At 38.7% G+C, this 20,701-nt stretch overlaps 1 protein-coding gene across 3 annotated transcripts in view; it reads left to right on the forward strand.

Moving 5' to 3' along the window:
• Positions 1-20,701, forward strand: part of LOC311077103 (rho guanine nucleotide exchange factor TIAM1-like) — an 84,793-nt gene that overhangs the window by 54,190 nt on the left and 9,902 nt on the right. For 2 of the 3 annotated variants that reach the window (XM_084138897.1, XM_084138898.1), the window contains exons 11-17: positions 154-324; positions 692-796; positions 1,291-1,372; positions 2,337-2,423; positions 3,907-4,119; positions 4,999-5,099; positions 17,946-18,140. In XM_084138897.1, the coding sequence (XP_083995023.1) occupies positions 154-324; positions 692-796; positions 1,291-1,372; positions 2,337-2,423; positions 3,907-4,119; positions 4,999-5,099; positions 17,946-18,140 (954 nt within the window). Of the gene's footprint in view, positions 1-153; positions 325-691; positions 797-1,290; positions 1,373-2,336; positions 2,424-3,906; positions 4,120-4,998; positions 5,100-12,243; positions 12,669-17,945; positions 18,141-20,701 lie in introns of those variants that run through there. The other variant, XM_084138899.1, reaches the window with a different exon arrangement.

Genomic DNA, 20,701 nt, shown 5'->3' on the forward strand with positions numbered 1-20,701 from the left:
CAGAAATAATTGATAGTAGCTGGAAACTATTTGCACACATTGCACCTAAGATACACGATGAGTTATTAGAAATAATGAGATGAGGAAGATCATCATTTCACATGATGAATAGCATCTCGTTCACAGCTGTGGCTTTCATTTATCACACTACAGAAAGACCCCAAGACCCCAGTGAAAGGTCTGCCAAGACCCAGCGCGGATCATGACATCTGGTCCAGAGACCACCTCACTCCATCATGGGTGTTGCTGCCAAACGACCAGCCTGTGTTAGCCATCATCCAGCCCGGAGAGTCGGCCCTCGACATGCTGGACACTATCTGCAAGGTGCCGCCAGGAAACATTCTTCCTTCTCTTTTCATGCCAGATTTTTACATTCAGAGAGTCGCTTCAGTCTTCAGGGAATTGAATAGCCCTCTGAAGGTCACTGGTGTAGGAAACTCAGATATTCCTCAAAGCGCCCCTCAGAGGGTTTTTAAAGACGTGTGTGCACGACGTTAAAAGCATTTTATTCGCTCTCCTCTTGCTATTAAGCTGCGTGAAAACATGCTGTATCCTGTCTGATATGAGCATTTGGACATTTTTAACGTGTGATTCCTGTCCATCTGGCCCACTAAGAAGAAGATACAGCCCAGTAACATCATGCCATCCATTAAATGTGTGTCTCCTTTCATCTCTCTCCGTCTCTCTCCAGGCTCACCAACTGGACGCCACTAAACACTACGTGCGGCTTAAGTTCCTCATTGAGAACCAAGTGCAGTTCTACATCCCCAAACCGGAGGAGGATATTTATGATCTGGTAAGTTTGGCGTTAAACTCGCTCTCTTAACCTGCTGGTTAGATGCTCTTTCATTACTTTAATCCTGCTGGGACATCACACTTCATCCAAACACGCTTTTTCCTTCCACTCTCCTTCTCAGTCTAATAGTCTTTTTCTATCTGTGGCACACAAAAGGAGACGTTTTGGTTGATCCCATTTCCCATCATCACCTCTCCTTTTGACCTAAAAACAACGACTATGTCTGCTATGGAATTACTTTATGCTTTTAAAGCTTCATCCTTCTGCCCTGCATTCGTCATCCGCTAGCTTCTGTTCAGCGTCTTCATTTATTATGTTTTGAGTGTCCAGGTCAGATGCAATCGATCAAACAGGAACAGAGAGTTATTTGCCTGTGAAATGTGATCTGTATTCTGTCACTCTCGGCCTTTCAATCCCTCCCTTGTGTGATGTTTATGCTCTTCGAATGTGGAATATCAAAGTTCGGTGGGATATTAATGTGCTCTTCTTTACAGCTGTATAAGGAAATCGAGCTGTGCTGTAAGATCCGGAAGGTGATCCAGTTTGATCGGGATGAATCCTGCATGATCGGCTACGGTGAGACCCAGAAATGTGTTATTTTCATGAAATCATGTCTGTTATACAACCTACCTATTTATACTGGGGATTTTAAAATGGTAACTGGAAATGACAGGTGTTCTCAGCCCTTTTATGTTTATTAAATGTTTACATGTTATGAAATGAACAGTAGTTTTGAAAAATCAGCTTAATAAACACTGTTTTATCTTGCTTATAGTCGCCTCATGCTGGACGACTAATGAGATCACATGATCATCCAAATTCTGTTAGTTTAATCTCAGTAACCTTGCATGTTTTTAGACAGTTTAGTTCACAGAATACACTAAATATAATTTCTGAAAACTTTTACGTGATTTTACATCCACACCACGTAGCAGTGTTAATTTAGTATTATTTTTTATACTATTATAGTATTCATTAATATTTTGAATTAGCTTTTATTTGTTCTATTTTCAATTTTCATTTTAGTTTGAAGTTTTAGTAATTTTGTTATGTGCTTTTGTCATTTTTACTAGTTTTTGATATTTCTATTTAGCTTTGATTTATTTTAGTTTTAATTTATTCTATTTAGTTTTAGTGATATTAGTACTTCAACTTCAACTCATTTAGTTACCAGGGCAAATTTTGACTTGTTTTTAAGCTGATTATTTTATTTTATTTTATTTTATTTTATTTTATTTTATTTTATTTTATTTTATTTTATTTTATTTTATTTTATTTTATTTTATGTATTTATTTTATTATTATTATTATTTTTTTTTTTTATCAATTTCAAAAAGCGATTTTTAATAGTTTTAGTTTAGTGCAATAACTTATTTTATGTTCCATGGTAGAACCGAGAATTCAGCTTTGAAATGACATGATGTGAAAGGGTGAACAGACCTTTTAAATTTGACCTTGTAACTGAAAGGTCGCAGGTTCAAATGCTTCAAAGGCTGATTCGTGATTGTGATTATGACGTCTATCACTCCATCTCTCGCAGGTTTTTCTATCTCTGTGGTGGAGGAGGACAGCGTGCAGCAGCTCTACATTACTGACGTGAGAGCTGGAGGATTAGCGTTCGCCAAAGGTTCATTAGCTTCTTTCCACCTCCTAATTACGTTCTCTTTCTCTTTTCACCCCTGTCTCTTGGTTTGTTCTTTTCTTTTTCTTTCACACACACACATATGCACACACCACCTCTTTCTCTGTCTGTTCAGCTACTTCTTAGGAATCAAGCTGTACGTAATTACTGTGATATCTGTGCTGTGCTCCTGGTGTTATGTAACATGTTGTCAGCTCTATGGGGTTTCTGAGAGCCAAAGACTGCAGATTCATCCTCAGCCCTTCTAAACTCTGAATAATGACAAAAGATAGAAGCAATCAGAGAGACGATTAAAGCCGGATTCACTGATGTGCCAGACTTGTAGCTCACCTGCATGAAGAATTCAATGCATTAAAAGGAAACATATCATGCAAAACTGGCTTTTCCATGCTCAGTTTGAAATTGCAGATTGCAGCATTTACAAAAGGAGCTTTTGCAAAGAGAAACCTTAAAGGTACAGTAGCAACAATGGTCCATTTAATTCTAAAATCAAAGTTTTGAGTGCTCTACATAAAGAAAAACCATTCACATTTACAATATTACATGAATTATAGGTATATAACACCTACGTACTCGCTTCACTAATGTTATAAGTTGACTTCAGGGAAAAATATTGAATATGGCCCTTTAAATGTTCATCAAAGCAGGCTTATGGACATCCAGACACATGCTGAATAAGAGCCTGGTCTCTCTGAGTGATGTCTGGGTGATCAGTGTGGCAGGATCAGGTTCGACTGGCTTATTGCTGACATTTCACATCGCCAGAGAACTGGGTCAAACCCGCAAGCCGAAGGGAAGAGGAGAGGCAAATGGAAAGCTCTTTTTGTATTGCATCTATTTATTTTGATGCTGGTCTTCACATCAGTGAGGACAGGACATGTTATATTACTTGTGTGACATATTTCAAAGTTAAACAGTATATTTAAGTAGAACAAATGAAATTGATTTGATATGTTGGCGATTGATTGGATTGTAAAAAGCTGGTGTTGTAGTCGTTTTAGTACTTATTTATTTCACTTCAGTTTCAGCCAATGCAACTTTTCTAATTTAGGATTAGCACATTTTTTGTTAATTATCAGTCAGATGATTGTATTTTTGCAGTTTTTGTATTTAATTGTATTTTTAATGGATCTCGAAGGAGAAACATTAGCAATCAAAAATTTCCCCTTTTTTTTCTTTTGAATAACATGCCTTTATGAATCGTGCGCAATAAGATAACATTGTGTCTTAAGAAATGAATGACATACATTTTTGATGTCATTGTGTCTTTAGGACTAAAACTGTTTAAGTTTTTGCTTCACAGTTCTGTATGTCCTTAGTTAAACTTCTTTAATTCCTCTTTAGCATTTCATTTTATTTACTGTGTACAAGCAGTTAATAAAACACTTCATCCACTTTGCATATCTCAAGAAACATCTATGATTGCAATAACTACTCCTGAAATATGACCGTATTGAAATGATTGCAGGTCTGAACGCAGGAGACGAGATTCTCCAGCTGAACGGGAAGGACTCGCGCACTCTGACCTTCGCTGACATGAAGGTGGCGTTCGCTCAGGTGTCTCTCTCTCTCACCGTAAACACACTGCCCCCTGTTGAGCGCCGGCAGCTCTGCTTCCTCCCGCCGAGACGCTCGGACGCTGTGGACAACCTCTACACGGACATCTTCTCTCAGAGTCAGGGTGAGGGAGCTCAGGCCTCGGCTGGCACATTTCACTGAGCGTTTCTGTGTTTCGATATGAACGCTCCAAAATAACTCTGCATACGCTGCAAGTCAACACTCACTTTTATACAATATAAACGATAAAAAAGTCTTTTCAGTCCTTGGACTGAACAAGTTTGAAGACTCCTATGTTAAATGTTAAAGGGATATTTCACCGCTGGAAAGATGTGTTTAAATTGTGTCATTTATGTAGTAGAAATGTGAAATTGTTTTAGAAGTTGGTGTCTTCTAGACTGAGAAAAGCCAGAAAATGTATTTTTGGCTCATGTGGATGAAAGACAACAACTCCCAGAATGCACTTGCTTCGCTGCCCTACGAGGACACTCCCAAGCCACGCCTACCGGTTACAGAGGGCAGTGTCGGAAGAAATGATACAGCTAGGCTACTAGTCGACTCGAAACTGAAAAGATGCCGTTTTATCGTGAGATCCCCCTATGGGTGGGTTGAAGACATGCGGGACGAGCTCCTCCTACTGGCTGGAGTCTCTCACCTCTGGACAACAAAGCCTCTGATGATGTTAAATGACGATTTTGGCGTCATCAGAGTTTTTTTTTTCCAGACACACAATACAGAAATCTCTCGTCTCAGGGGGACATGAGGGAGGGAAGCACCGTCATTCGAAAATACTACCGGGTTTCTACTGATACAAAGCTTAATGCTAATCGGTGAAGTATCGCTTTAAATGTTACTTGTTAGCTGATAGCGTTTCAGATTAGCCTAAAATTAAAAGAAATGCACAATCTCCAAAATATTTTTTATATATCATCCAGAATTGTAAAGATTCAATGCAGTTATCCAAAAAACTAGTGTGTGACATCTCAGTCATGTGTTTGCACAGAGGAGATTCTTGACGATGGCGTGGGTCTGATCGTGGATTCTTCAGGAGACGGTTTAGACGACGACTCAGAGCTCTTCGCTGAGTTTGACGAATATGGAAAGGTAAATATTCCTGCTTACCTGATCATAGATCTTTTTAGCCTGACGTTAGATGTTAGCCTGGATCTTGTGCAGCTCTGCTCAGCTCTGGGACACTTCTCCTGTCTGTGCGTGGGTTTCCTTCACACTCACCAAATCTAGAACTGCAGGACTTCGAAACTCTGAACTCTGCAAATCTAACTGCAGAAACACTTCACCATCTGTCATCTGTGCTGTTTTTAAACTGAGGGACGGTTTAAAACATATCTATCTATCTATCTATCTATATCTATCTATCTATCTATCTATCTATCTATCTATCTATCTATCTATCTATCTATCTATCTATCTATCTATCTGTCTGTCTGTCTGTCTGTCTATCTGTCTGTTTCTCTGTCTGTCTATCTATCTATCTATCTATCTATCTATCTATCTATCTATCTATCTATCTGTCTGTTTCTCTGTCTGTCTGTCTGTCTGCCTGTCTATCTATCTATCTATCTATCTATCTATCTATCTATCTATCTATCTATCTATCTATCTGTCTGCCTGTCTATCTATCTATCTATCTATCTATCTATCTATCTATCTATCTATCTATCTATCTATCTATCTATCTATCTATCTATCTATCTGTCTATCTGTCTGTCTGTCTGTCTGTCTGTCTGCCTATTATTTTTTTATTATACCTTTATTTAACCAGTGAAGAAAATCACATTGAGATAGATATCTCATTTAAAAGTGAGTCCTGGCCAAGGTAGCAGCACACAGTAAACATAATAAAAACAGACAAAGTAAAATTAAGTACATAAAACAATAGTCACAACACACACATACACTAACACACACACAACAATAAAACAAAATTAAAAGTTAAGAACAGGTGCAGACAGTTTGGAATGTTTGGTTGAGATATAACTTAAACTCATTGATTGAAATAAATACAGTAAGTTTCAATGATCTTTGAATCTCATTCCAAGCAGTTGGTGCACTATAAATAAAAACAGTTTTTCCAAACTCTGTCTTCATTAAGGGAACATTTAAAATAATATATCTACTGGAACACAGATTATACCCTTGACTATTGACAGTTATCTATCTATCTATCTATCTATCTGTATATCTATCCAGCTGTCTGTCTGTGTGTGTGTCTGTCTGTCTGTCTATCTGTATATCTGTCTGTCTGTCTGGCTATATGTCTGTCTGTCTGTCTGTCTATCTATCTATCTCTCTATCTCTCTCTCTATCATCTATCTGTCTGTCTGTATATCTATCCATCTATCTGTATGTGTGTCTGTCTGTCTGTCTGTCTATCTATCTGTCTGTCTGTCTGTCTGTCTGTCTATCTATCTGTATATATGTCTGTCTGTCTGTCTATCTATCTCTCTATCATCTATCTGTCTGTCTCTGTCTGTCTGTATATCTATCCATCTGTATATCTGTCTGTCTGTCTATCTATCTGTTTATCTGTCTGTCTGTCTGTCTATCTATCTCTCTATCATCTATCTGTCTGTCTGTCTATCTGTCTAGCTGTGATAATGAACTGTCTGCAGTGTATCTTGTGTTGGTGGGGGTTTGAAGATAATTAGTTTGTGTTGAGACGGATGACAGTAAAACAGAGGTTGTTTGATTGTTTTTTGCATCCTAATTGCTTTATTATGAGGCATAATCTTGGAGGCAGCAATGTTGTCAGAAGATGGTCTCTATCTGAGGAGTGTCAGACAGACATCACAGTTTCACATTTAGACGTGAGAGTGTGTGTAGTTGGTTATTCTTCCACGTCTCTAAGCTGCAGTTTACAATGCCGGATACAGTCACAGTTGCTTGATTGGACGGACAGGGTTGATGGATGTGTTGAGATGATGGAACCAATCAGATTCCTCACGACCTTCCACATTTACATACAGAAACTATTTTCAGAAACCTGTTTACTGAATTCCCTATTAATCTCATTTCAGAAAAGCTCTGTTGAGTTTAGACCTTAATAGTGGAAGCAAAAAAAAAGAAAACGTTTTCTGATATTTGTCCATTGCCCAACGTAATTTCTAGACCTTACATGGTTCAGAACCAGTCTTTGTACCTATAGTCTCCACTTCTGTGTCTCAGTTCCTAAATGTCCAACAGTGTGTTTCTCTCCGTACGAGGAATAATGTACTGCGGGGATACTCAAATTACTCAGGGGCCACTTTTAGAAAATGATCTGAAATGCCACTTGATTTTCTTATGCTTTTAAAATGTGCAGATATGCTTTACGCCAGCCGTATATTTATATCACCCCGTTCATCAAAATAAGCAAGTGCTATTCAGTTTTTAAATGACCTTTTTAATTTTCCAGAACGGTGTAGTCAATGCAATTGCATTCATTATAATCATGAATGTTTCCAGTATGTTGGCTTCTCAAATGCAAATATCTTGTATACTTATTATTCATGTGTAAAGTCATTAACAATTCTTTCTCATACTAATTGGATGCAGCAGTTTAGAAATTTGTCCATTTTGTCAGTTTTCACTGTCAAGCTTTGCACATTTGCTGCTGGTGTCACATTTTCTGTCGCTAAGTGCAGTTCACACAATTTGAATATGCTCCAAGCTGTTGCACCAATCAGCGATGGCGGTATTTGCATATCCTGATGTTTTGCTTCTCGATTATTCATGCAGAAATATGACTCGCGAAACATTTTTGGAATGAATATGGTTGCTCTACCAATTAAATGCAAAAGTTTTAAACCCCATCTGATCTGCAAGCAAGTGGTGCAGCATGATGAAACTAGATCTCTCACATTATAAGCCCGGGATTTGAGTTGGTTCTGGATCTGAAGCGTGTGTTGATGTCAGGCCCAGGCAGAGAGATGTACTTGGGTCAGCAGAGACAGTAGGGCTCTGGGTCTCGCTGGGAGCTTGGAGAAGATTGCTTTTGGCATGCATAGACATGTGTCTGTCTCTTTGCATAGCACCATCTCTCTGGCCTTTATTAAAGAGGAGAAACTTGCATTGAGGGCAGACGGGGAATGCAAAGGAATCCATAATCAGCTTTAGTGCGCACTCATACACATAAACACACACACACACACATACTGTTGAATTTAATGCAGGATATCTTTAATGAATTTATTGCACGTTCAGTCTGTTCATGCTCTGAATATATGAATGATTTTGACAGAGACAGAGTTAAATGACCTTGCTCTGCAAATCGGCTTTTCAGGGTCATTATGAGTCATAAAAATTGTACCATATATATTTTTAAATAAATGCTACTTGTTTGATGTTTATAATGCACTGGCATTCATATTAAGTGTGACTGAAGTGTCCATTTTCAGGAAAAACATTTCAGAAAAACTAATTGGTGAGGCTAAATGCCATTGTAAAAATGACTCAGAAAAGGGTAAATGTTTGTGCTGAGAATAACTGCCAATTATCTTGATACTTTATTATGCTGTGTCATTCATGCATTTTAATGCATTCATTACATTTGCATATGTAGCTGTTGCAAGTGTCTAAAACACTTTTTGGGGTCACTATATTTTGTATTTTAAAAACCTTAAAATCACCTGATGATGTGAAACTCATTCTTAAGGCCCTGACACACCAAGCCAATGTGGGGCGGCTCAGTTTTCGCACCGTCGACACTAGTTGGACCCCGATTGAGCATGTTGAATTGGCATCGGCGCCGGGTGGTGAGAGAAATCTGATTAGCTATTCAGCTTAGCGAAGCTAATTTTTACGTCATCTAACCTGAGCATTCCAATGCTTGAATATTTTCATAATGAGCCATCTGGAATGAAGATCAGCATGATTGATATTCAAAAATGTTAGCATGCGTCCTGCAGTCCTTTTCGTGCAGTTTCGTTTTCCCTTTTTGAATGACGAATATAGACTATAGATTCCTGCTGATATAGACAGTCACACACTGGCTAGTGGCTAGTTGACACTCGCCTTTAGTGCAGTTGGTTTGTTCAAGCGCAGCTTTTTAGCCGTCGAGAGGCGACCGCTTTCGTCGCCGCTAGTTCTTATATGATGGCTTGGTGTGACATGGCCATTAGTGTAGGGCTGGGCGTTATGGACAAAAATATAAAGTATCGTGATATTTTTTTCCATATCATACGATATCGATATTTATCACAATATTCATTTACCATTAATGGAGAAAGAAATTCTTTCCACATATTTCTCAGACCTTGAGGATGAATGTAAACATGTAAACTTGTTTGTTCACAATAACACTCCACAGAGTAGCTACCTTTTAATTTAGGGCCCATTAAATCCATTTTTTTTCCCCTAAATTCTGTTTTCCATTTAAAAAATTTTTTTTTGGCAGGGAGGGATTCTGTGTTTTTAAATTTAATACAAATGTATATAAACTTAAAAAAATAAATAATTGTCAAATAAGATGCTGCACAACAGAACTGTATACATTTAAAACATGGATGAAAATATATCTTGGTCATAAGATAATATATTATTATTATTACTTTGAGAAGTACATGTCAGTGTACAGTAGTTAAATATTTCGGTCATAATTTCTTTGAAGTTAAACCAAACTTGTCGTGAAGATCTTTCAGTTTTAGAAACCGCGCATTCATTCACACAGAGACACGCATTAGCGACACGCATTATCCTGTTTATTTCGGCTGTTAGATGAATCCATATCGAGTGAAAACGTCCAGAGCTTATCAGCGTTATTAACGTACATTTTATCACAATCTCGATATGATATTGTTTATCGCCCAGCACTACTTTAGGGTTCTTTGTCTTTTATTAGACAGACAAGTGATTACTAGAGAGAGACTTGAACTTAACTTTTCTATATGAGCGCCACAGGTCAATGAATCAGCCATTAACCCCTGTGCCAAGGCTCTGACTTCATTGTTATTGTCCAGCTACATCTGCATAAGCAGTTAACAGTCTCTCCACTACAGGATCCAGTCTTCACTTCACTAGTTCAGCTGGGAATAACAGCACATTAGTAGTGCTTCACTGTCTGGTGGGATATTATTCAGTAGATGGACTAGAGAGGGCTTTGGATTGGCAGTGAAAGGAACATTTACAGTCTGATTTGACGTTCTCTGCTTGCTGATCTCCACATTAACAGGCCATTCGGCGTGCGGTGTGTGTGATTTGTTATATCAGGAGACGTGTTTGATGCTAAAAGTGTTCAGTAGAGGATTTGGCAAGTTCGGTGTTCAGCGCCGGACATTTTCTCATTCACATGGCAGTTAGTTCTTGCTGTAAAGGATGATTCTCGTTTCGTGTGCATCGCTGTTCAAAAGATTGAGGTCGACGAGATTTCTTATCTTTACATATTGACAAAGAAAGGAATTTTCTGTGAATTAAAGTGCAATCCATCTGACGTGACTGGAAGGCAGTTTGAGCCTGTAGGGCTGAAGTGATTCTGCCGTATCACTGTTCTGCGGTGCGTCACTTTGTCATGTTTAATGATCATGCTTCTGCGCTGTACCGTCACAGCGTGTGTTTATGAACCGCAGTGAAGCCTGGATCACATGATCTGACGCCGCATTTCTCTCTGTGCTCTTTTAAGTCCTGGTGCATTCATCCTGTTTACTTTCCCCCGCTGTCTCTCTCTCTCTCTCTCTCTCTCTCTCTCTCTCTCTCTCTCTCTCTCTCTCTCTCTCTCTCTCTCTCTCTCTCTCTCTCTCTCTCCCTCTCTCTCTCCCTCTCTCTCTCTCTCCCTCTCTCTCTCTCTCTCTCTCTCTCGCTCTCTCTCTCTCTCTCTCTCTCTCTCTCTCTCTCTCTCTCTCTCTCTCTCTCTCTCTCTCTCTCTCTCTCTCTCTCTCTCTCTCTCTCTCTCTCTCTCTCTCTCTCTCTCTCTCTCTCTCTCTCTCTCTCTCTCTCTCTCCACGGCTGTTCAGATGATCAATCTTTATGAAACAGACACTCACTCCAGTCCTATATTATAAATCATGAGACTGCTGTTCAGTTGAGTTGTTCATCTGAATGCTGAACGCACAGCTACTGTGATAGAAATGATTTCGATTTGCGAGTAAAGCATCTCTTACTTCACTACTAGTCGACTAGTTCGCCATCTTTAGTTTTGTATTTTTAGCGGGGGTGCTTTTATTAGCATGCTGACAGCTGTTAGACAGTTTGCACATTAAAATCCTTCATCCCCTTTTAAGCGCTGCTTTTACATAGACAAAGACATCGACATGCAGACAGACATTTTTGGCCTTTTGAGTCATGACTCACAGTTCTCTATCATAAGCTTCGCGTTTTAAGATGGCATGTCGAGTTAAAAATAGTTTTAACAATAAACTTTTAACAAAGCACCTCAAGACCCCTCCGTCAAGCTTTTGTACTCCACAAAACATAAGTAAAGCATCTGATAGAGGTCAGGTGAACCTGAATCCAGCTTGATTGTGATTGTGATTGAGCAATTTTGTGCTTTTTGCACATTAGTAGCCAGCCAACCTAAAATGGTCTTAACATGATAGAAGACTGGTTTCCAGCTATGTTTTTGATGGCTTTAGAGGGATTTGGGCACTTTTTCAACAGCAAAAAAAAAAGTTTTTCCAGGCTGAGAGACCAGCAAATATCCATTAAGACCAGAACTTTTTGAAGCGTCAAAATTGTAGATGCTTAGTTGTCTATAGAGGGTCATAAATCTCTCAGATTTCATTAAAAAGATCTTCATTTGTGTTCCGAAGATGAACGAAAGTCTTACGGGTTTGGAACGACATGAGGGTGAGTAATTAATGACAGAATTTTCATTTTTGGGTGAACTATCCCTTTAATCTAAAAGAGGTGATCTCTACCTTAGTGGTCATTAAAAACCTTTAAAGTTTGTTGCATTAAATTTTACCCACTGTAGGGAAATCGCAAAAGAAGTACACTAACGTTCTGATCTATTATCTCAAATGATAGGTATATGTTGGTAGTTCAAGTAAAAGGTCATTTGTTTATTGGCTGCTCAGGTAAGAAATATAATTTAATTTAACTTTATGATGATTAATTAGCTAGTCTTTCAGGCGACCCACCTAATACTACCTTTAAGATTAGTAGTTTTGCATATCACTAACTACAGCTGTCTGTTTATCTTACTGTGATGGTATTGTTGTCCAGTTGAACTTGCCCAGCCCATCATGAACACCACTTCCTCTTCCTTTTCCTCTTCCTCTCTCCATTCACCCTTGATTATTTTTACTTGTGTGTTGAGTATCTTAACTCATGTAGCTCAGTGTTTGCTCAGCCTGCCAGGAAGAAAGAGAGCGAAAGAAGATAAATGAGGTGGTGTCGCATCAGAACGGGCGGGTGAATACGGAGTTGGACGAGCAGAGAGGAGGTGGGCGAACGACAGAGAGAGAAAGAGAGAGAGAGAGAGGGAGGAAAAGAGCTACCCGTTCCATCTCTCTCTCTCTCTGTTCTATTTGTCATAAGCGGAGGGATGTTGTCGGTATTGCAGCAGTGAATCTGTGATTTCTGAGGCGTTTCCTGAAACTGATCCAGCGTCAGTGACAGTGGGCCGGCGTGTTTCTCTCCAAAGCCGTTTCTACTGATCCTGAGTCAGTCATGTCTGTGCTCAAACGCAACAGACACAGCAAGCGCTCTTCGGACTCCATCTATGACATGCTGCACCTGGTGAGAGACGTTTTATGTCTGAGTTTTTTCTTAAATCGCACTATTTTATCAATTTCTTTCTTTTTTTTGTTGATTTTTTTATCCTGAGCTGGATGTTAATGATGCTTTGGGTTTTTGCACAGATTTTTTGTTAGTGTTTCGTGAATTGTTGCTGTCAGAATGTCAGATGTTTGCGTTCACTAGTAAAAAGTGCCATAATTTTACGTAATGTTCATATGGATGATGGTGATTACATGTTTTTTACATGACAGTTCCATGGTGTCCTTTGAAATACCTTAGAGTAGTAAATATATATATGCATAATGTCATATATCAAAGTATAATACTATGATTGTACCTTGCTAGTCTTTAATTTGTTTTAAATTAAACCAATCAGCTTGTGTTCATGAGCAATTTTGTGCTTTTTGCATGCTGGGAAAAAGAGTTTAAACCATCTTAAAGTGGTATTAAGATCCCAAACTGGTTTCCAGTAAAGGGATTGTGTGCACTTTTTAACATTAAAGAAGCCTGGGAAACCTGTATCAAGACATCAAACCACCTTAGGCTGGTTTAAGTTGTTATTTTAAGCAGGGTGTGGTGATCTTGTAGGGACTTAATGGAGGGAAGTTCTCTGGAAGTGTGCATTTCCCGTTGTGTAGGTGCGCTTGTTTGTTTATTCACAGTATGCAACCTTTTGTACTCATAACAAGATCAATAATTCCAGTTTAACACTGGAACCCCATGTGGTTTTAAATAAGGATGCACCGATATAACATTTTTGGCCAAAACCGATAACCGACATACTGGCCAATAAATCTAAATCCACATATTTTTATAATTTTTGAGAGCCTGATTACAAAAAAACAAACAAAAGTCTCACCATTAAAAGCCATGTCCCAAGTGCACAATTAAAATGTTCTCATTATAATTTTATGTAGCCTATATGAAAGGCTTGTGCTGTGCATGTTGCACTTAACTGTATCATATTTCATATTTTCCCATCATATTTCAAGCCATTCAAAACCATAATGGCGAACCTGAAGTGTCTCAGCTGAAGGAAATATTCCATTATTTATCGGCTTTTTTTTTTTTTTTTTTTTTTTGGGCCGATAACGATAACATCAAAAATGAACTTATATTGGCCGATAGCGATATGGTGGCCGATTTATCCGATCGTGCATCCCTAGTTTTAAAGTGACTTCTGACAGTAGACAATAAACTTTTTGCCTGCAAAAAGCACTTTTAGGGTTAGGGTTTTGTTCAAAGTGTGAGTGTTACACCTTATAGAGAACACAACTTACAAGTGTTTTCATTTCACAGCAGTGACAATGGCATTTTCCCAGCAGTTAATGTGCTTTATTGTGTGTGGGGTGTCATATTTTCTGTCATGCTGTTCTGTGACTCAAGGACGTTGGGAAAAACACTGCAATTCATCCTTTGTGTGTCCTTGCGTGGGCATTCGAGGACCGCTAAGACTCTCTCCGCTAATGAACACGGAAAGCAGCTTTCACACGCTTTGAAAAAAAAAACTGTCAGCCAAAACAATCACCTGTAGTCTGCTAAGTAAATAAAAGTAGTTGAAAGTCACTGTTGGTGCAGACTCTTTGCACAGTGATGGCTAATGATGACCTAAAATTTCCTCTTTTTACAACGTTTTCATGAGTGCATTCTGGGAAACCCGTCGGTGTCTTCATACGTTGCTTCTTCAGACGATTGTTTATGTCTCTCCTCAGATAAAGAAAAATGTTTTAGTAGACATATGCTGGGTTTTGTGCAAGCGGTTGTCTGTGTGTGCATGAACACTAGCCTTGATCTTCCTCTTCAAATAATCTTTTATGTCTCTTTTAAAAAAGCCTCCGATGTGACTTTGTGTTGGTGGATGTGCGATGTAGGAAAGGGCTACTTTTGTGGTTTCCTAATGTACTCGTCTCGACTCTCTAGCTGTGCCGTTTCAGAGAATGATGGAGAAATGTGGTGGAAAGCTGACAGCTGCTGTATCTGAAAGCGTGTGAATTTGTCTCCATATAACGGGATCACAAACATCTTGACAGCTCTCCCGGCGCTTGTACGCCTTGGTTGTGGCAGCTGATGATGTTTTAGCTAATGACTAAAGTGACAGGTGAAGCCCGACGCCCCTCGGAGATGAAATTCTGCGTCTCTGATTTAGGAACTGATTTATTTGTTTACACACAAACAGAGACAACTGGAATCCAGTATTCCCTGACACCCCTGAGGAATTATTTTGAAGCATTTCTTTTTTAATAACGCAGAAAAAATGCTCCCACTACCTGACAGTTGTCACTAAAATTGCTGCCCTGAGAAATCACTCCTGATGTAAGCTTTGTGAACAGCATAAACAAACCATGGCCGATCAGAAATTCTTTATTTACAAGCATTTAGGTTTGTTGATATCCGGTTTCAGGATAGAGAGCATGTAGTTGAAGATATGTGATCTAATTGAGTAGTTGTGTGAAAGTTAGCGCAATGACGGAAATCACTTCCAGAACCTTTAAAGCAATTAAAGGGGTCATCGGATAAGCATTTTCCACAAGTTGGTATGATTCTTTAGGGTGTTCATGTAAAGTTTGTAATATACTTTGTGTAAACAGTGGCCTGTTTCGGTACATGTCTCTTTAAATGATAATGAGCAACTGCTCACCCCACCCCTCTCTTCCATGGGGGGTATCGAATGGCTGAGCGGAAATATGCTAGTACGGGACAGTCCGTAATAATGAGTGGTTGTGGGCGGAGCATGAGCAATATGACATCATAGTGGTCAGAAAATCCAAACGGCTTGATTATTGAGAGTGTTTAGACTTTTTGAGGATTAAAAAAAAAGAGTGAATGGATTGTTTTCATTGTATGGTGGTTGTGTCCACACACTGCAAAGACACATTTATATGCAAACACCACATAAAAGTGAATTTTGCATCCGACGACCCCTTTAAGTCAGATTGACTTTATTGTATGAATTTCCATTGGCTGTCTGTTCATTGTGTTGCTGCTCATTTGCATGTATTGAAACTCTACTCAACTTTGTTGCATGCACCAACGAGCACTTTCAGGGACGATTCGATAAAGTCTGTTAAGTTTGTTATTTATTGTTAAAGATATTCAGATTTTAGTTTGAGACACTTATAAGTTTGGGTATCGTTTGAATTTTAATGATTATGATTCTGCTTATCGATTCCTAATTTCGATTCCAATAAGATAAAAAAAAACATATCATTCACATTTATTCTAAGTTTTATTGCAAAACATTAAATTGAATACCATGAACAAAAATCAACAGGCTAAAGGAAGGAACTTTTGCCTATGGTTTAAAAATAACTGTAGCAAAAACAACTAGCCTAACTAATATACATTTATTAAAGACTAGTAAACACTCAGTAACTAAAAAAGGAACAAATAAACAAATTAGCAATTGCACAAATAAATACAACTGAACAAAGATACAATTAAAATAAACAGTGTTTTAAGATTTTCAGGTATTCAGGTACAGAAACTGCAATCAAATGTAAAATAACAGCACTTTATAAATAAAATATGCATTACAAATATAGTTACAAAAGTCAAAAACAGCGAGTGAATTTTCTCTTTGTCTTTTGTTGTTTGATTATCATTATTTTAGAGACATCAGCAGGAATATTAGGCTGCTGTCACTTTAAGAGCTGCATGGATCCAATATACTGTTACACATGTGTTTTCTTTGTAAACTGTTTACGTTCACTACGGACAAAAATGACTGTTTACCAGGATATTGTGACATATTTTTGTGTATATTTTTGTGTTCAAGAGCAAAAAGACTCGGAAGAGAACTCAGTTCAGGATGAAAGGGCGGCATTCTGTGCACACACTTTGGATGTGTGTCCAAATCATATTAAACTGCACAAAAAGGAATCGATTAGAGGAATTGAAATTTTTATTTAATCACAAGTATCCGATTGCTGACCGTAAATGTCTGATTCCAAGTTCATCTATATTTTCCCCTGTATGTTAACTAAAAAATGCACACAAAGGTTGGTGATCTAGAAGGAAACTCTTCAGCTTTGACAGAAAGAGTGAAAGAGAGTGAGAGAATCAAAGATGGATGGATTTATAGATGGATGGATGGGCAATTTGACCAAAATATTTGAATAATGTTATATCACTTGGTATGAGTAATTTCATATCATAGTAACTCTATATGTGCACATGTGTGTATGTATTTATTATTACTAGTTATTTATTTAATTATTTTAATTATTTTTATTAGTTATTTTTTACATTTTGAATTAATTATTTTTTATGTAATTTAATTATTTATGTTTAATACATGTTTATTGCTTCATACTTTGGCAACATTGTGCTACTCTACACATTCAAGCCAATAAAACTTAATTTAATTGTGTTTAATTAGTATCAAAATATAGTTATTTTTTCTAGAAATTATAAAAAATAATATATTATTTTTTATATATGAAGTAATAATTCCTATTTATATATAATAATAATCCTAAGAATGAAATGAAAGGCACTTTATAGTCATTTGATTTAAAATTTTCTCTAACTATTCAACATCAAAAATCTTTTTTAACATCAAAAATATCAGATCAGATTATTCATAACAAATGAACGAGTCTGGCATCAGTGCAAAAACAGCTTCACATTGTGAAGTGCTTGAGTTGAAAACAAAAGACTAATATTACAAAATGACACATTCTGAAAACAGGCGTATGTTTGGGACAATATCCAGCTTTCTCATGTGCGAACAAAGTAAAGTTGTCCTGCCTATTATACTGTATCTACTGTAGTATAAAGATCTTCCGGTTGACACCGAGCCCTAGTAGATGGATGGTACTTTCTCTCAGTCCGTCAGTGTTACTGTGAGAATGACAGTCCATGTGCCATCACAGCCGTTCCCATGGCAACCGCATCCATGGACAGGTGCTTGTGTTTTGATTGCTGTTCAGATGAAATGAAGACATTTCAGAAGAGCAGAGAGGGAGGGAGGGAGGGGGAGAGAGAGAGAGAGAGAGTGTGAGAAAGAGAGAGAGGGAGAGCCAAAAAGATGAAGTGATGGAGGAGATAAGAGAGTTTTAGAGGCTGAAAATAGAGCAAATGAGCGCTAATGATTTTTATAGCATTCTGACAGGCATCTGAGCGGAAGGATCCAGCTGCAGGTGCTGCGAGTGTGTGTGTAGGTGTGTGTGTGTGTGCGTGTGCGTGTGTGCGTGTGTGTGCGTGTGTCCTAATAACAGTGCAGGACTCTGTGAGATGTCTCACTCTTCATGTCTGTCTGTCTCTCTCTCTCTGTAGAGTACGGAGCAGGTCGCAGCTTTCTGTCGCAGTCTTCACGAAATGAATCCCTCATCCGAAGCCGTCTCTCCCTCGTCCGGCCCGGAGTCTTCCTCGCTCCCTCCGAGCAACGCCACCCCGCGCCAGCTGTCCGATGCCGACAAACTCCGCAAAGTCATCTGCGAACTGGTGGAGACGGAGCGCACCTACGTCAAAGTCAGTACCTGTGTGTGTGTGTGTGTGTGTGTGTGTTATATACTCGTCTATATGTTTGACTTACAGAAGTTTGTGCCCTTCATCGAGACAGGCCTGTAGGGGGAAAACTGTGGCCTTGGCTTGCCTTTTTCTGCTCCCACTCACTCTCTGGCTGCTTGTGGAATGAATACTACTGGACTGCGTAGTACATACTATAAACTATTATTTAAAAATAGCATAGTGATTTAAAGTGCTACAGTAATGTCATGTGACCTCAGGCTCAGACTACAGGAGTTTATTAATCTGTTTATTAATAACACCCCAGGCTCCACAAACGGCAACAAAAACAAACTGGCCCAGCCTGGACCACGAAACATAACAAACAGTGTTCCAGCCAATAACTGACAAGAAGGATTTGGCGGTGGGGTTTGGGGGGTTAGTGCGCGGATAAGGAGGAGGGAGGGTCGAGCTAGCCTCCATTTTGTTTGACAATACTTTGAACGTCAACAAGAAGTGACGTCACCCAACATCACTTAGAGCACCTTTAAAATGATGATGCCAGATTTAGCACGTCACGTGATCTCACGGGGAAGCGGATGTGAGCTAAATGGAGACTGTGTCGCGTCAGACATTATATGATGAGGACACATTATAAAGGCAGTCGTGTTGTTGCCACATTTCCACCAGTCGTTCCTCCATCCCCGTTGTCCGCTGGAGCCGTACAGCTGCTTGTTGTTGTTTCGCTGTCGCCATTTCAAAAGTTCAGTCACTTCCGTCTCCTTGTAGACTTGCCTCTTATTGGCTATTGTGGAAGTGCTGACGTAATAATAGTTGTAATCATGTAAACATTACCAGATAATCTGAGCCGAACATCGGAACCGACCGATGCCCTGGATGCGATTATTATTATTTTTTTCGGGAGGGGGATAATTCGAAATGGAAACTACTGTAGTCTGACTGAGCTTTAGCAATTAGTATGTAACTATATTATGAATAAATATACAGTCTCTGCTAAAATGGCTATTTAACATGTAGCATGGTTACTGCAAAATACACATTTTATTGCAAAATACCAGTTTTTTAAAGAGGCATCCTTTCGCTCGAAGACATCCACCTTATTTTTCCCGTTCACACTAAGGACGATAACTATAACGGTAAAGATATAGTTCTAAAAATCGTTCTAAATATAAAAGAATAGCCGAGTCGACACCACAACTATAACGATAACACAGAAAATATATCATTGGAAACACTTTCAGAATGATTGTTTCCAGCTGATGAATTATAAACAATGATAGCCAATCAAAATCCACCCTGCTTTAACGAGCTCGAGCATTTAAAGCGTCAGGCGACAAAACTTCAGCTCGCTCTTAGAATAAACAGAACGATATCGTGTGCTGGTGTGAACGCTAATGTAGTTATCTTTATAGTTATCATTCTTGGTGTGAACTTGGAGCAGCGCCACCATTTGTATCTTAAATGTACGAGGCTTTCAGTAATTTAGCTGTGCAAAAACAGTCCATTATGCCTTTAAGTGAACTTTGATATTCTTCTGGTTATTATGCTTTAGTGGCGAATGAATAAAAAAATCTCTTACTTCTGCATTGCAAAATAAGGTGCTTATTCTATGAGTTTGCTGTTTATGTTTTTTTTTTAAGACAGCAGGATTGCTGTATGATTCAGCATTGAAGACTGGAACTATTTATATTATATTACATTTTTTGGCAATTGTCTATGCTCAAAGACGATTTGCACACTGCAGACTGTAAAAGTAGTAGTATGCCATTCAGACACCCATCTTTCTGTACGGCAGAGACAGACAGTGATTCTCACTCTATAGCTCGTGTTTGCTTGCTGTGTCGAGCTTAGTGACAGTATTTCCCGTCTGTCTGAGGGTGGCTGAGATTAGATGAGATCATGTCCGTCGCTGGGAATATTTGCAGTGTGTTTCAGATTCGTCTGCATGTTTGAGCAGAGAACTAAATCAACAGTCTGAAAAAAGCACTCCAGCGGTACTGAAACCTGAAATGAGTTTGTGAATATATACGTGTGTCTGTGTGTGTGTGTGTGTGTGTGTGTGTGTGCGTGTGTGTGTGTGTGTGTGTGTGTGTGTGTGTGTACTTGTACAACTATCTTTGTGAGGACCAGTTTGAGTTTTAGACCATTGGAGTGAGGACAAAGAGTGTAAAGTGAGGACATTTTGGCCGGTCCTCACTTTCTGAGACCCCTTTAAAGGCCTGTTTGAGGGTCAAGACTTGGTTTTAGGGATAAGGTTATAATTAGGTTAAGGGTAGGTTTAGGTTTAGGTTTAGGGTCAGGGTTCGGGTTAGGCACTTAGTTGTGATGGGTAAGGTTAGGGTAAGCGGCTAGAGATTGCATTGTGTCAATGCATGTCCTCATAAAGATAGATGTACAAGAGTGTGTGTGTGTGTGCATGCATTTATTTTTTTATTTAGCGGGTGATATCGTTCTGTTTATTCTAAGCGCGAGCTGAAGTTTTGTCGTCTGACACTTTAAATGCTCGAGCTCGTTAAAGCAGGATGAATTTTGATTGGCTATCATTGTTTATTATTCATTAGCTG

This window comes from Abramis brama (assembly GCF_963993115.1).
Source record: "Abramis brama genome assembly, contig: SCAFFOLD_57, whole genome shotgun sequence".
Lineage (NCBI taxonomy): Eukaryota > Metazoa > Chordata > Actinopteri > Cypriniformes > Leuciscidae > Abramis > Abramis brama.